General features: G+C 39.8%; 1 protein-coding gene across 2 annotated transcripts in view; it reads right to left on the bottom strand.

The window, feature by feature from the left end:
• Window positions 1-260: 260 nt before the first annotated feature.
• Window positions 261-18,184, bottom strand: part of ALKBH8 (alkB homolog 8, tRNA methyltransferase) — a 45,086-nt gene continuing 27,162 nt past the window's right edge. For both annotated transcript variants that reach the window (XM_063394585.1, XM_063394584.1), the window contains exons 10-14: window positions 14,355-14,461; window positions 11,213-11,367; window positions 10,130-10,395; window positions 2,153-2,302; window positions 261-975 (exon numbers count right to left, since the gene is read on the bottom strand). In XM_063394585.1, the coding sequence (XP_063250655.1) occupies window positions 406-975; window positions 2,153-2,302; window positions 10,130-10,395; window positions 11,213-11,367; window positions 14,355-14,461 (1,248 nt within the window). In that variant the 3' untranslated portion in view covers window positions 261-405. The remainder of the gene's footprint in view (window positions 976-2,152; window positions 2,303-10,129; window positions 10,396-11,212; window positions 11,368-14,354; window positions 14,462-18,184) is intronic.

Below are 18,184 nucleotides of genomic sequence, written 5' to 3' on the forward strand. Positions count from 1 at the left end.
GCTGCAGGGAAAGCACTGCAGCTACATCAATATGAAATGGTGTAAGAGAAGGGAGAACAACTACATCAATACGAAATGGTGTAAGAGAAGGGAGAACAAGGCCCTTTGTCTTTAAAAGCTCAACACCTAGTGATTTGCATGGGCAGTATTTTCCCATTTAATCCTCTTCACTGTAATTCAGAGAAGTAAAGCAAACATTCTGCAGAGGTGGTAGCTGTTTGGCCATTATTTTGTTAACATATGCACACAGTGCTAGCCACTTTTATTAACTCAATGTACCATCTTTATTCTGTTATTTTAAAAGAGGCAATAGCTGCAGCCTGTGTTAAAAATACCTCTTACAAAATACCTTTCACTGTAAAAAAACCAAGAAAACTCTACAGACAGTAGAGGAAGCATCACAGGCTACAACTTTTCTAGAATCACACACCAGTTTCCCTGATCATAGTAACTCTTTTGAACCCTCACACAATCCAGGGATCTGCACACTGCTTCCAGTTCCCCTTCACAGAACACATGGTAATAGCGGTGGAAAACAGGACTGAGTTCTTGCGATTTTTTGGAGCCACCCGGAACCAACACTGTATCAGCACTTTCTTCTTTCTTTTTAGTACCACCTTTCAGGTGCCAGGGAACCAGCAAATCTTGAGAGTGAAAGGAGGTTCTGTTAGTGTGAACAGGCAGTCTGATGTCTGCTACTGGCTTGGCACGACAGCTTTCATCCTTCGAGTCTTTAAGGAGTTGGTCAGACCATGCTGAGTCTTGGCTGCTGTTATCGGGCCCTTTATCACTAAGTGGTCTCTGAGCTGTGCCAGTATTAATTTCCTTGTCCTTGTTTTTACTAGCATTCTTTTCCTTAAGGTATTTAGACTTCTGGTTTTTGTATTCTTGTTCCATTGCCCAGACGTAAATGAGTGCTGTTCCACCAGGTCTTAGAAGCCGAGCTAGTTCCCGGATAGTAGCAAGTCTGCGCTCCTGGAAAGAAAAAGCAAAAGTGTGAAGCTAATACAAGAAGTCAGGAGAAAGCAGCCACTGCTCCTTACCCAAGATACAATAAAACTTGAAAAGAAGGTGGTTTTCCCACTACTTATTTTCATTCATAATATAGCCCATCACTGTGTGCAAGCCAAGACATTTTCCTAAACACAGTTTCTTCATCAAGACATCCTTCATGTCAAGCACTGGAAAAGGCTGTCCAGGGCAGTGGTGGATTCACCATCCCTGGAGGTATCTGAAGGGCCTGTAGATGTGGAACTCAGGGAAATGGTTTAGTGGTGAACTTGGCGGTGCTGGGTTAACAGCAGGACTTGATGATCTTAAAGGTCTTTTCCAGCCTCAATGATTGTACTATTCTCTTTCCATTTGAAAATAGTTCTGTGCTGAGCAGGATTTCTTGGACATCTCAGCCCACCTAGAGAAGACAGACACCTTTACAAGAAGGTGATTCAGTATTTAAAATCCCATATTCAAATCTACCACACCTGATGATGCACAGGCTAAGTTGGCAGCTGAAGGGGTCTGACTTGCAGCTTAAACACAGGTCCTCTGACCACACAAAGATACGTCAGCCTTCACCAAAACAGAGTTCCTTCTACATTTTTTTACTGGATTTGGAAACATTCACTGCATTTCTGCTACGGAAAGATATGTGGGGCTCTTTAAGATGGTCTAGAAACTTGTTACCATGGCACAGTTTCTGCCAGGAGAACCTTACCCAGCTGAGAGATACAGCAGACTGGTGAATAGTCTCCCTTTTGTCTGGAGATGGACAACCAATGTACTGATAAAAAAATGCAAAATCACAAGATCTGCCCAAGAGCCTAAAATCTGAGCTGGGAAAGAATACATCTCTTGACTCTCAAAGCAGAGCCCCCTTCTCCAGTGTCATTAATTACATGCACACAAAAACGAAACCCAAACATAGGACCAAAGCTTCAGGGGGAGCAAGGGCGTCTGAGAAGCAGGAGAATGTGAACAGGAAGTCTAAGAAGCAGCAGTAGCACAACAGCTTAACTTTGCTCTGACAACTGCTTACACCAAACGCAAACCTTGGATTTCTTCCTATTTTGTTCTTGCCTTTGCTGTTCTGCAGCATTAGCAGCTCTGCACAGCAATCCAGCGGTACAGCGAGGCAGAGAGAGGGCTGACTTACTGCTGTGGAGAAGTGGTGGATTACAGCAATGGAGATGCAGGCGTCACAAGCACCGCTGCGGATTGGCACTGACAGCGCATCACAGACAAACGCCTGGAAATGCTTCTCTCCACAAATATCCACCAGGTTTTTGCTGCGATCACAGCCAACCTAGAAGAGAAAATGTTTCATTAAGCTTTTCATGAGAGGATAATTACAAGACTGGAATATGATTTTCATTTGATGCTTACAGTAATAGAGTCATCACAGTCTCCTACTGTGAGGGAACAGAGTTTAAAATCAAAACAAGAGCAAGTGTGAGAAAATAGCCTTGAGAGGAGTATATAGTTACCAGGTAGAGACAAAAAGAAAACAACCCTGATGCTAGCTTAAAACAAAGATGAAAGACTGGATGTTAGCTCATTATAGCACCCTGATTTTGAACCAGATTAAGATGGACCAGGTTTCAACCTAACTTTTCTTCAAAATTCATTCAAGGTGTCTTGAAATGAGCAAAATGAGAGGTGACCTAACCTCAGTATTTTCTTTTCATTTCAACTGCCATTTGTAGCTTGACAACATTTGAAGTACCTGAACACTGAAATCACAAAAGCTGATCTACAAGTGTAAGTAATTATCCAGTGACTTTGGTGGCATCACTGAAGTATGGCAAGCAGCTTCACTTATCACCCAGGTTTTGTCATCTTGCCAGTGTGAGGAAGTGCTCAGATATCCTTCTCTTACCCCTCAGCATAATGATCCACAAAACAATTTAAGCTCAATATAATTTTCCAAGGTTCTATACAGTTCAGTGAAGTGACCCCTAGGACCATTTCAGAATACCTCATAAAACATTAATATTTTTCCCCCTTTAAATCCACTTCAAAGGCAGTAAGACAAAACTTACCATCTTTGAAAAATCAGCATCTAGAAGTGTTTTTTACATGCTTGCATAAAAACAATAAATCTAAATTGATCAAGACACCTTCTGAAATAAATAGTGAGGAATGTGCCACCCTTTTTTTCATGTCTGCCATGCACACTGAATACTCAAACCAAAGCCCTGCTGCTAGGTTGTATATCAAACTTTGCATATATGGGAATAATAAATTTATTTGTTTTCAATGACCAGCAACAAGGAGATTGCACAGAACAGGTTCAGAATCCTACATAATTACGGTTGATAGTGTTTATTACATTTGACACCGAAAGAATACTAAACTGTCTTTTATGCAAGAATGGCAAACAACTTGCCCTGCTTAATCAACCCAGAAGAGACAACAGTATCACTAAAATTAAAAACCTCTTTTGCTATGATTAATGAAAATATATTTGTTTTCCATCACAAGTTTTCATTTTATCTGTTCAAATCTTTTTATATTTCAGCCTACCATCACAGTTTTGAAGAAAACCAGAATTCTGTTCCACTCCTATTTCCTGAAAGCTTACCAGTGAGCTGCCTTCTACTGAAGTCCCTGACTTTTGATCCAAAGTATATGAAACAGTTGTGAAAATGCCAACCTGACAATACAAGATAATCCTCCACAAAAACTATGAATATGTATGTATTATCCTGCCAATTAGCAATAACCAGACCTGAAAAGATCAATCCTAACATTGCTTTCTTCACATTCATTCTTTGGTCTCTTGCATTTACTAAAGCACTGAGTGAATTGCGTTGTTTATGAATAAAAAAAGGAAACCCTTGTTTACTTGAATGCAAACAAATCCCCATCATTTTACACTGGCAGCCAACTGAAGTGTCTTTAAATTACTCTGACAACCTGCATGTTAGCGATTGCACACCTCATTACTGGTACCTTTAACTACTTCTGCAATTAAGACACTGGCTTGCAGTGCTTAATAATAAAACTCAAAGGACCAAATTCACTGCTGGCAGAAGGAGGAAGAAGAATACTTGCAGCTTTCACTGACAACAAGCTTCCCCAGAAAGAATTGCTTTGGTCCTCCACATCTAGAGTGAAAATGGGCTGGATAATGGAACAAAATCCCCCGTTCCCAAGATGACCTTGGAAAGGACTACAATGTATGTTGATGAAATCCAAAGAACTGAGAATGAGAACAAAGGCATGACTGCCAGACTGCAAAGTCCTCATTTGCATCTAAATTATATCAAATATTATGGAGTCAGGTTTACTTGTATTGACATACTTTCTAAAGCAAATGTACATCCAAAGCAAAAAGACGCTGTTTCACAGTGAAAATGGAGACCTTGAAACAGAACACCTTCAACACACAGCTGCTCTAAAATAGGTATACTAGGGTAAAACTTCATGTGGTTTTAAATGTAAACATGACAACAGGTGCTATGCATATATGCATACATGGTGAATGCTGGTGCTGAAGCTAGGCAAATTTAGCATCCTTACAAGAATTAGCTCTAGGTGATATTTCAGAGTAATTATAATCATCACATTCCTGCATTTTCTAACTTACAGGAGACATGCATTCATTAAAAACCAAAATACATTCATTTCAGTCACTTAGAAAACTGAAGTTTAAGATAGCAAAAAGCAGGTAAGTTTAGTGGTGCAATAGCAGCTTTCCACTGGAAAATCAGCCTATCCGTGGTTGTTATGAGCACAGAAAACATTTACAGCAAGGGGCAGAGATCCCAAACTCAACTTTCCCAATTCCATTACTAACTGATTTTTAAATTCTAAAGCATGCAGAAGCTTTGATGTGATGAAACTTCATCTACAGAAGAGTTCAAAGGACTGTTTTAATTGAGAATGGGATTTTCTCTCTCTAATTAAATATACAATCAAAACATTTAAACAAATCTCAAAATATATCTGTAAAGGTTTCATTTTTGCCAGTTCATATCTCTGTTTTCGATGCTCAGGTCAGGATATTTATTGCCTTTGCTGCCAACTCTTCTAGAGGAGTTGAGAAAGGCACATGAATTACTATTAATTAATCCAGCATCCAAACACAAAAGAATCTAGTACATCTCTCGGTGAGTCAAGCTGTATGTGTATGTTTTTAGGCTATTTCTTATTATCTATGATTCTTCTCAATCATTTCTTATACCTCAGCCTTCCAAATCAATTTCCTTGCTCCAACTCCACAATTTCTCATATTTATCTCCAATGGCATGGCTGATTATTCAGCTGAGTCTACCTCAGCATGTCCACTTCTCAGCAAGTTGCTCCACACCTTTCAATATTTCCATAAAGGAAGCTGGCCTCTCAGGCTTCTCAGATTTTTTCTCCAGACATCCATTCCCACATCTCTGCTTTTTTTGGGAAGTACCACCACCCATCTCTTCACCACTTTCTGTGATGTAAACAATGGCTCACAGGAGCTCAAGAGTGATCACTGACAGGTCCTGTGATTGAAATCCACTTGGATTTCAGGTGCTGATTTTCAGTGTATAAGGATAAATATTAAATGCATCCAGCTCTTACTTTAAGACAGGAAATCTGTATTAGTATGGAGGCCTGTAACTCTGTAACTGGAACCCAAACAAACACAAAACTTTGGAAAGGGGCAAAGGTATGTCATCATTCTGGCATACCACACCCTTTCTGGGCACACTGGATAATGCAAACCTTTAGACAATCAGAGTATGAAGGAAAAAAAAAAGGGACCAAGATAAAAGAGGAGAAGGGACAAAGAAACAAATGTAACATCTGTGACTTGTCTGAGTTTTCAGCAGCTCTCTACTGGCTTCCTGGAAATGGATAACATAGGCAGTTATGCCATCCTGCTCCTTCATGTTCCCATGCACCTTCACCTCCACTTTTACAGCAAGGAGTAGCTAAAGTATATTTTATGAAATCTGTTTAATGCAGTGGTTTGGTATTGATCATCAGGGGGCAAAAGACACTAATAAATAACTTGCTTTCTAATGATGCTGCAAATCTGCAAAAGATAAACCCTATTGCATGCTGAAAAAAAGACAGGTAAAGACAGATTGAGGTTACCCACCACTGAATGTTCTCTTCTAACATTATCTCATTATAACTAACTCAGCCTGGTAGACTTAGCTCACTTCAGTGTCTGGGAACCTGATTTATTCAGCACATTACAAAGCAATGAACAAAATGACATCTAATTCTGAAATCCAGCCACCGAATGGAATTATGTTGCTCCCCAGAGAAACACCTCAGCTATAACTAACAGCATGAGAAGCTCGAGAAACCAAATTACATTCCAGCAAACAATTCATCTGAGTCAGGCTTTCAGCATTCCTTTCATGTAGTGTTTTGGTTTTCCACTGCATGTAGCCGGGGTATCTCTGAAAGCAAAGCGCTATGCCTAAGACATGCAGTTCAGTTCTCAGTGCCAAATCAACAGAACCAAGTTGAGCAATTCAGCCATTCTAGTTTTGTGCTGCTCTTGCCCAGTTCCTTCTGAGCTCTCTTCCCAGATCTCTCACCCATTTAATGACTCTTATTCACTGAGAGAAAAGGGCAGGAAAGGTTCATCTGTCTCGCCCTTCAATTGCTAAGATATGGTGAACTTACTCCAGGTATACCTTTACTAACTGTATTTTTCCCTCCTGCTTTTACCCACTACTAAAAAGTCCTTGGGAGAGGAATCTATTCCCAATCTGTACAAACCCAGGGCAACTAAAACCCACTCAACTTTATGCAACCATACCACAGTAAATATTCACTCTCCTCCCTACACCCTGGAAAAGTCAAATTTTTATATAGTTCTGGTAGATCGCATTTTGGGACAGTAATGCAGAAAATAGAGCGCACATCTCACAACAAAAGCAGGTCTTGCAAGGTCTTGTGAAATATAAACTGTGTTACCAATTACCTCTGAATGACACACATAACAGAAATATGAATGTCTGTATTACAGCAAATCATTTTGGCTCCCTCCTCTATTGCCTTTTTTTTTCTATCATCAGTACTCTGTCAAGTGGAGTAATTTCTTTATACAAAAAGAAAACATATTTACCCTATGGCATTTTCAGTTATTTGCCACTAAATTTCCCACCAATTTATCAGTTCAATTAAAAATGTAAACCACAAATTTGAAAGACTTCAGTGACTTTTCATTCATGCCGTAGCCCTGTGAGGATTCTGAATGTTCCTGCAGAGATTTACACATTACCACACCTACCTGAACACTGGAAACAAGGAGACACAAAGCTAAAATGCATAGAAACTAAGGAGATCATTACAATAACATCAATGAAACCCTTGTGGTAATTGGGGGAATGGCTAAGGCTAAAACATATTGTTCCATAAAAATAAAAGCTCTGCTTACAGATATGAATATTAAACTTGAAAGCAGCTAAATAAAATCTGTTCAAATAATTTCTCCAAGTGAGATTGGGTGGGGAGAGAATTGTGGAAAAACAGCACTAAAACCACATCTCTTTTTTGCATTCATTTCAACAATAACAAGGTAGGTAAGACAGAAAAAGTAATCTGAAACCTCTGTTAAATTCAACCTTTCTCCAGCCTTTGTGCTAGCTCCATCAGCCATGTATTCCATCTCCAGCTGAAATATCCTTAATCTGAATCTGTTTGTCATGGAATTGCTGCTCTCTCACTGTGTCAAAATAATGCAGCCATTAGAGCACTCTCACTTTCGCTGCATGTAGATGGCCTCGTGCATTTCTTTGCATTTCACCTTCACAGGGGATACTCAAGTAGATAAGGCTGCATGTAATCATCCAAAGAAACTGAAGCAACTACAATAGCACAGGCCACAGTGGAGACATTTTCAGACAGTTCCTGAAGATTAAAACCATCAAGAGAGCTACCTTAGCTGTGATCTACCATTAGCACTGCTACTTAAAGCATAAAAGTGCACAGTAACCTGTCAAGCATATTGCTTGCCTTCAAGGAAATGGTTGCCTCAGGTTTTCAGTACTACTGAGTCAAAACATCCCAAGCCACAGAGGTGTGCCAACACTGCTTTACTCAATCCCTACACAACTCCTAATTTCACAGCACTGCTTTATTGCTTCTTTCCCAACAGGACCTGGGCTAAAAGCTCCATTACACTGTGCACAAAAAAGAGACGTAGTACTAAGTTTATGCCTGGATTTTATTTCTCTAACTAAAGAGGAGTAAATGAGGGAGAAAACGGAGGTCCTGCATCTGGAGAGCACTCCCTTTATCCCAACAATGCACCTGATACATAGAACATTCTGTAATCCCTCACCCTCAGCTCCATGACTAAACCACGGTAGATGGAATTAAAAGCACTTGAGACCCCTTGTCAAAAGTTTAAAAACACATGTAAAACACAATACACACAGGGTTTTCTTCAACCAAGTTTGGTTGCTACAGAAGAACAGATCTGGTAGAAAGAAGAAGTCAAATCCATCCTCCTGAGGTTCTGTGCTGACCTGTAAATGCAAACAACCAAATGCCAAATCTAGAGTTATCTCCACCTAAGAACCACTAGTTGTCACCAGCAGAAAATAAAACGTCAAAGGAGGCCAACTGAATGAAGGAATTCCTAGATTCTATTTTCCCACTGTTTCAACTGCTTCTTTGATAGTTTCCTCCCTTTCACTGTTTTTTTTCCTGTTTTTTATTTCTCCTGCAGACACATATGAAATCAGGTAAATCTTAAAGTAACAGAGGACAGGAGCTGGTTTTCCTTTGACTGCCAGCCAATACATGATCTTTCCCTTCCTTAGCTGGTTAACTGTGAGCTATAGAAAACAGACTGGTGCTGGCAATTTCTGAACACAGTATCTTGCTTTAATTTCACTTTCAAAGTCTACTACAAACCTCCACAACTGCAATTTACCAAATCCATTCTAGGACTAGTTGACCTTCATGATACCCTGATAAATATTTCTCCTCTCTAGTTAGGCTTGCTGATTTTTCTTACAGGAGTCAGGACTGAAAGACTAAAAGAATGAAATAGGCTGAAACTAATAATTAGGCTAAAGTAGTCAGGCATAAGGATGTCTACTTATTAACTGGCTGATGTTGTTCTAGCCCACAAGAACAGTAGGGGAGATAATTTACTAACACAAACAGCACTGTAAATAACAATGTATGTTTTTAGCTGAATATAAATAACAGGACAGAAACTCCTGAAACAGACAAACAGCTGCAAGTTTTATTAACAATAATGAATGCTTTGCCCTACATAGAAGTTTTCAAGTCTGATGGATTTCAGAGTGTTTCACAGGACAAACATGGGAAAGAATCAGAGAATCCTGGAACAGGAGAGAGTAGATACCATAACTGACAGTTCTCTGAGATTTCTTTTGGGTTAAAAAAATGGCAAGTTTGATTCTTTTACTTCCCCCCAAAAGGTCTTTTACATATTTGCAATGAAAGCTACCTCCTGGTTCCTATTTGTACATATTTCATCTCTCCCTGATAGGAAGAGAGAGAAGTAAAACCAGATTAAGTACAGACAGTGACACAGTGGAGGGGAAATGAACAAAAATCATGTCAGAACTGTCTAAAAGTGAAGAAAAGGGAGTGAAAGAAATCTGTACCAAAATTGAGATCTCCCTGTGAATTTTATGTTGGCATATTTACTGGGCCTGTGCACAGAGCCAGAGGTGGAAGAGTCAAACATGACATCATTCACAAATGAGATGTGTCACCAGGCCACAGGGAACTGAAGAGGTCATGAAAAATAGCGTTGCCCATGGAGATTTCACCCACCCACCAAACAAATGAAAATTTTGTTGGAAGCATTTAAATTGCCCAACCATTTAATAAATTTATTCAACAACAATGACAAAAAGGCTAAACCATCCATTACAATTTTTCAATCCGTTGCACCCATTACTATTTTTCTTAATGTATTTTGAATTACAAAGCAGAAGTGGCTTTGAAAAAAAGAAAAAGGTAATGCACATAACAAATGCATGTGGAAACGTAAGACAACTGGTAGTTGATCTTGGATCAGGAAATAGCTTTCTGTTCTTGGCATTCTTCCAATGCCAACCTGAACCTTCAGCACGCTACAAGTGCATGACAGAATAAACACCAGAACCAGCAAACACAAATGACAGTGGCTACTGCTTACCATGTACAAATCCTCGTTGATGCCGAGGTACTTCCCATTACCACAACCAATATCTGCCACTATTGACCCTGCTGGCAGGGACCTGAGGAACTCTACAATTCGGGGCCATGGGCTATGCCTGGTGCTGCTGAAGTGTGTGGCAATCTCTTCATACACCTTGTGTACATACTCTTGCTCCAGCTTTGAGGCCTCCATCTCATTCTGGGGAAATGAAGGTTGCACCGGTCTCTGCTGTCCTTTCTGGCTGTCACAGACTGATGGGTAAACTAGATACAGCAACAGATACAAAATATTAATTTTTTTAAGCAATTCCTCGTTGATTAAACATATTCAGTAAAATTAAACTAAAAGTGAAATATTAAAAAGAAAATATGCTTCATTCTTCCTTTATCTTTTAAAAATGGAAATGCACATCAAGCTACAGAGGTGTTTGATCACCTGAAAATAACTAGCCTGCCACTTAGTGCAGAGGCTGTTTGAAGTGATCTTTAATCTGCTATGTTAATGATGTTTACGTTCTCAAAACTGAGATAGTGCCCCCAATGCCAAAGACCATGACATTATTACAATTCAGCCTCTAAAATCTGTTCTAAGGGCACAAATGGACTTCAGTTCCATGTAATCATTGAGCCACCTGTCAATTATTATCTCTGCTGCCCTAAGGCACATTACATCGCTCTGTCCCGGCAGATACGACTGCTTCTCCCTCTAATGTACCTATTTTCTCAACATGATAGGCCCTCTCAAAAAAAATCACGATCAAAACAGAGGAAAAAACTTGAAGAATAGTAGTTATTTCTATTTTGTTACATTATTAAGCACTTGAAATGCCAATGAAACACAAGACTCCAGATTACTTGCCTGGCTCCAGAGCAAGCCAAATGCGTTTCTGTACAGAGAAAATCCAGCAACCACACAAATGCAACCAATTCAAGCCATATAGAATGCCATGAACCATCCAAGAATAGCTATGACAACTGCCAAAACTACCCAAAGGAATCAAATGATTTGCTCAAAACAAAAAAAGCAACCTATTGGTGATAAATAACAATTTTGACTTGAAGGTTGCCTCAAGACACTCACTGCAATTGCAAGGGCCTCTCCTCACTTTCCTGAATGTAAATGATGTCCTTGTTTCCCTTCGATTTAATGTTAAATCTCCAACGTCAGCGGTGATTGTTCTAACTTTGTGCCCAAGTTCTGATGCTTGAATAACATCATATTTTCTGGGTGTGATTCTAAAATAAAACAACACAAAATAAAGGAATAATTCAATTTACATCAGAAAAAAACCCAATCCGTCTTTGTAATGAGGCAATTCTTGCACTCTGAGAGAAATGGGATTACAACATTCTATTTAACATACTTCTGCCTCTCAGTTTTCAACTTATTCAATTTAAGAGAGAAAAGAGATGACACAAACTAATGATACAAATCAAAGTGTTGTCTAATTGCATGTAATTACATTTCCCTTCCCTCCCTCCATTTTCTTCCATAAAGTTTGATTGTTTATTTGTCTAGCATTTCCATATATTTTTTTTTAATATATTTATATTTGTCCTGGTTTTGGCTGGGATAGAGTTAATTTTCTTCTAAGCATCTGTGCTAACAGCAGCAATGCTGTGTTTTGGATTTAGTGCTAGAATATTATTGATAACACACTTATGTTTTAGTTGTTGTTAAGTAATGCTTTCTCTAAATGGGAACTTTTCAATTTCCCAAGCTCTGCCAGTGAGGAGGGGCATGAGAAGCTGGGAGAGAGCATGGCCAGGACAGCTGACCCGAAGTGGCCAGAGGGATATTCCACACCACAGAGCATCCTGCTCAGGGCATGAACTGGGGGATGGGCTGGGCAACAGTCAGTGGGTGGTGAACAACGGCACTGTGCTTCACTTGTCTCTCTTGGGTTTTGCTCCTCTCTCTCACTTCCTTTCATTACTCTTACAAAGACTTCCCAATGTCAAAAATAAAATGCTGCACACCCTCTTGCTTGGCACAAAGTGGTTTTACTATTACAGTGCCAAGAATAGAGCTCTTCCAGGTTATCAAACCACATATGAAACACATCACGAATGAACTTCATCAGAAAAGTCAGAATTTTACTTTCGCCTATGAGTCAAAAAGAGAATACATCTTTTGTCCTCCTTGATGACACTGCATAGCTTATTTCTAAACCATGTGTTTCTCTTTCACAGAGAACTGAATTAAAATGCTTTTCCTGTGCACTTTGTTAATGGGGTCAAAACGAGGTCTCTAATTCCTTGGCATCCAAGCATACACAATGAAAACGTGTTCAGATTCATTTCAAAACTGACTCTTGTGCTCTTATATTTTGACTTCTGAGGTATAGATAAAAGGCATCACAAATGATAATAAATACATTTTGACACTATGTATGCAAGTGAATTAGTTACAACTTCTCGTTGGATAATTTTAATTTTGATTACAAAAATATTCCAGTGACATGATGCAAAGCTTACTCCATTTGAGTATCTTGACCCACTACTGTTTTTAAAAACACACAGAAAAACTGTACTTTGGAAAGGTGGACAAGAACCAGCACAGGAACCATTTGTACATGAGTAGGAAGGTCTGGGATCTTCATTTTCCATGTAGTTTATTCATTGGTTCTTAAAAGACAACCATCACTTGAAGGTACAAGGGAGTTAAGTAATAATCTCATTCCATTCATTCCTTTTAATAGAGAGGTACACTACTGCAACTTCACTGGCTGCTGGCCAGTACTGCCAGTACTGCCCAGCATGCATCCTTCTGCCTCCTGGGAGCATGGCTGCCCAGGGCTGGCTTGGAAGGAGCAGAGCTGGTAGTCCTGGAGACAGCTGAGGTCTCAGGGCGAGCCCTCCTTCCCCTGGGAGCTGAGTTTAAATGCAGGCTGTCCCACCAGCCCTTGTTCCAGTTCCAGCCTCAGATGCATCCCCAGCTCTGTCTGCACAGCCACTACCTTGGCCCTGTGCTGGTGTTCCACCTGCTCTCAGCACAGCCATGGAGCTGCCTGATGCCTGGGGACTGCCCAGCAGCTTCCCTGGCCAGCAATGTCACTGACACAGAAACTGCACTGTGCTCTCAGAGCTGCACGTGACCTCTCCAAAAGACAGCTGACAGTACTGGACAGGACAGCACAAGAAGCTTACAGTGCTGGTATCCATATTCACTCCTGTATATCAAACAACAAGGGAGTTCACTGCCCTGGGCTTCTGTAACGATGCACATCAGAAGTACCAAGTGCTTTTTACAGCTATTTACTTTAATGAGGGAATATACAGGTGGTATAAGAGATCTATAAAATTAACAATGTAAAGGGTATCAGGGAGTTCATATTCATCTCGTTTTCATAATACATATTAACCAGCAAAATTAAAAGGCAGAAAATCCAATAGAAGGATTTGGTGTTTAATTTACATAGAATGTAATAAGGGTCTCCAATTGACTGCTGAACCAGTGACAGTTTAGGTTAAATGAAGGAAGAAGTGCTTACTATGGGCATTTCTGTCCAATACAGGGTTGCCATATGCTCCTGAAATGTATTACTGTCACACTCAGAGCTCACCAAGGTTTTAACCTTTTGGCCAATTTCAGCACTCCAACTGTATCTCCCAGTGGTGCACGATTTAAAAAGCATGTATTTAAATTCTACAATAAGAAAGCTCCAGGACATATTTCAAGAAATCTCTTTGCAGCATCCCAAAACTGCTCAATGCAGTCTTACCAGCAGCTAAAGTGTCCCTAAAGCAGCTGGGAACAGCTCAGGAAGACTCCCCTCTGCCACCCTCAGGCTCTCAGTGCAGAGAAGTCAATCTCTTACACTATCCCCTCTCTCAAGCCTTTGGCATATATGATCTAATGGGAAAAGTTGTGGGCTGAAAAGAGAAAGGGAATGGTGACACTAATTGCACTACAATCAATTCTTTGCCAGCTCAGAGTCATTGAGAACTTTCACGCTGCAGATATGAGAGCAATTTCCAACTGAAACTTCACTTGTAACAGCAACAGGAAACTACACCTCAGGGACTGGCAATTAGCTTCCTAAATCCCCAAGTTTTTCAATTTAACCTAAGCAGCATCTGAGCAGCAGAGTGAATTTGTATATTAATTACAAAACTTGATTTCTTTCAGGCAATTTAAAACACAGAATGTCATTAAAAAACCAAACAAGCAACATTTATCATTCCTCTATTATCAGTAATGCAGGGACTCTTACACATACCCATGTGTCCACAGGTATCTGGATTCTCCAGTCATCACCAATAAACTGCATCGGGGCAACATAATTGCCACTGTATGGCCATCAGGGTGTTTGAAATCCATCACAATCTAAAAAGAAACAAAACCAGTCACCATGAACGAACATGACTTATAGAGCTTCATGTACAAGCCAGGTATTCTCAAGTCCTACCTTTGTTTGTCTCTCTAATGCGTTCAACCAAGTATTGCTATGAAACAGCTACATATTTCCTAGGGATGCAAAAGTCTGCAGGTCTCCAGTCCTAAAGCTCCCTCCCTTTCAGCACTATGCTCCAATCTCAGGCAGTCACAAATATATGTGTATAGAAATAATTAAAATTACATACCAATTTCTTTTCGCAATAAAAACTTTGTAAGAACAGTAGCACTGTTCAATCTCTGTATGTACCTGTGAGGCAGGAAAGGACTGCTATCCCTCAACTAAAGGCAGCTGCATGAGAGGAAGAGAGGGCTCATTTGCTGTATCTCAAGCATCTGAAAGTTATGTACCTGGACTAAGGCCATCAGCTACTGTCTTTTTGTGATGTCTATGCAGACAGACCAGTTTCTCCACAGGGTTATTCATCCTAGAGTAAAATGTAGAGCTAAGTGATGTGGAATGACCCTATGCCCTCTGGAATTGCCTATCCATTCCAAGTGGATGAGCTGAGACAATTAGCTCAATTGATACATAACATTCAGATAAGCAGTATTAGGTGAGAGAAATAATTTCCAATGTGCCCATATTCTTGAAGATTTGAAGCACAACAAGCAGATCCCAAGATCCTGACTAACATGTCAACTACCAGACCATCCTTTTATTATCTGCCATCTGGCTTCCAGCCACGGCAATATACTGAGGTAACACTTTCAGCTTTATTCCAATTTCACAGCCCAGATGGCAGTGGTACATTTTGCTTCTGCATGGGCTAGGAATGTTATCCTTTTACATTTCCCAAACGAGAGCAACTCTTGCTGTGGAAAATAAGGAGCAGGTCATTTAAGCAAGCCAAATGACTTACAGAAGACTGACTGAGAAAGAAAAGTGGTCAAAACCTATTCAAGTCAGCAGTTCCTGGCACACTGGAGAATTAGCACCATGAAAATGCAGCCATCTGATTTGTAACCTACTAAGTACGCAATTTAAAAGCAGACTTACTCCAGTATGCCAGATTGAAACAAATTAGGCACTTCTTCTGCGTACAGACGCGTTTAACAAAGAAAAAACAGTGGTGCAACAATCAGTCATTCAGCACAAAAACCCAGCATGACAGAGACTGAATAAGCAAGACTCTTAAACACTACAAATTGCCACTAACAACAATTACTATTTAATGTTGTGCACACTGAAGCAAAGCACAATGGCATTTACATTTTTAGGGAAAAAATTATTTATGCTGTACTACCACTCAGATAGAATGACACAGCTTCTCCTGTTGGGCTATCTAAATTTATGGCCAAATGTGACAAGGGTGACAAACAGTGGGGTTGACAGGGGTAGAGAGATATTGGGGAAGAGTAATAAAGCATATCTATAAGTTCTGCTTAATGATTATGAAACCTTTCAATAGCTACACAAACAGATGAATGGCAGCCACTGGCAACTGTACTCCTTCCCTTGGACTTCATAATTTCTTCTAGGAAACCTCAGAGAAGCATGGGGTGAAGGAGAAAATAAAGTAGGCTTTACAAATCTGATGGGGATGCTGTCCTGTAAAGCACAAGTAGCAGCAAGTCTCTGTAAAAGTATGCAGCTATCTGGCAAGGCAAATAAATCAGAAGATAACTAATCAGGACCAGCAAGTAAGGAAAGAAAAAGCATGAAAAGAAATGGGGAGTGAAGTGGTAGGATGAAATGGGTGAGATGATGCCTCAGTGTGTCTTTTGCCTCTCTGGCTCACTGCTGCTGGGGACAGGTGTGAGAGGACAAGATAGAGTCCAGGTTCTTCAGCAGCATGGCATAATAAACTGAACACAAGAATGTCCAGATTCCTTCCTGAAGGGAATCCTGTTACTGGTCCTCTTTCTGAGTCAGTAGTAACTACAAAGCTCTGTTCTTGCAGATGATATTAAAGAACTGCACTTTATCCATGAATCAATGAGGAAACCTCTAATGGGTCCCCTGTATTTCTAGTTCCCATCTCCCTCCAGGGCCCAAAAGAGGACCTTCTTCCCTTCCACTTCTGTATGCCAGGCTGGTGACTCCCAAAGAAGTAGTGGGAAAACTACTTTATAGTACCACAGTATATACTTTATATATATTATATACTTTATATACTATATATACTTTATAGAGATACTTACAGTATCTCCAGCTCCCTGCCTTCTCTGCTGTTTTACCTCATTCATCTCCAATTCCTTTTTCCCCTTTTTGTCTGTGTCGCCTCAGAGTCTCTTCACAGAAGATGCTCCTCAAACCCTGTCCTGTAAACAACTATTCATCCAAAACCAACAGAGGTTCAGAGTGCGCTATAGGCAGGTGACACATTGGGAATGAGAAACCACAAAACTATCCATGCCAGCTGGAGTTTTCAGGCAGCAGTGGCAAGAAAAGAGAGAAGAGCATGTTACCCTGGCTGAATGTCAACTACGCTAACCCAACAAGAAATACATGAAACAAAATTTCTGATGGTGCAGAATTTGAGGCTGAAAAGCAAGAACTTATCTTGGTAACACCTAGTCCTCACCAGAACAGAATCCCAGCTCTGTTCCTGCTCACCGCTTTTCTGGGAAGGGAAAGCTTCTGTACTATAATCTCACTTTGTGTAGCTGCTCCCCATCTAACTGAATTTCATCCTTAAGAGAAGCTGTGATGATTTGGGAAGGAAAATATAAATAAAAGATTAATTTACTTGCAAATGGGCAATGACATCAAGCAATTAGCAGTAATTAAAAGAGTCAAAATCCAAATCCAAAACTGACTTTTGTTTATGAAGCAGACTGAGGTCCTCAGCTAGAATATAGTAAAGTTTTGCACTGATGTATTAACAACAAATTTGACATTGCAATTGAGACAGAGAATAAAATCTAAGGAACATCTGAAGAAAATTATTATAATTCCTATGCTTCATTCCTTTACCTAGATTAATTGCACCTGAATGCTTGAAAAACCAAGCAGGAGCAGTTCTTCTCTCCTTTGTTTACAGCACAGTAAAGAACATTCAACCCAAAAGGATTTCTGAAGAACTCTGTTCTTATCTCTGGCAAGCCTGTTACTGACTGAAGTGGATAACATTCCCACACTCCTCTATGTGTCTTTATGCTGGCAGAGCATTCTCAATTGTCACTGTCAAACACACACGCACACAGAAGATTAACGCATTCGGTCCTCTTTTTAATTTACTAAGGATTTACAATCAATAAAGCAACTTTGCCACTGCTGAATCAATCTGCTTCATGACAGCTTTGCTCCACAGGAGCTATTTCCAATTACTATTTTTGTTTTTACCTCTTTTCTTTTTTTTCTTAGATGGCAGAGTCAATAAAGATCAAATTTCCAGCTAGCTCATGGTGCATCATCCAAGGATTACAGTCAAAAAATAAAAACAGTTGGTGCTATATAATGTTACCATTTTTCATTCTACTATGGAAAAAATGTGCCCCTGAATATAGCAAAAAAAAAAAATCTTAAACAAACAGGTAGTATCTACTTGTGGTTTTAAATAACTTGTCATGATGCCAAGTTATTTAAGAGAGCATGTTCAGGACAAGGGAGCACATGAAGCAGTAAAGAGTTTTCAAGGATGGCTAAACATCAAAGCAAAGAGACACCCACATCGCAAACATTGTTCCTGTGGCATAAAATATGGCAAA

This window comes from Prinia subflava, chromosome 3 (assembly GCF_021018805.1).
Source record: "Prinia subflava isolate CZ2003 ecotype Zambia chromosome 3, Cam_Psub_1.2, whole genome shotgun sequence".
NCBI lineage: Eukaryota > Metazoa > Chordata > Aves > Passeriformes > Cisticolidae > Prinia > Prinia subflava.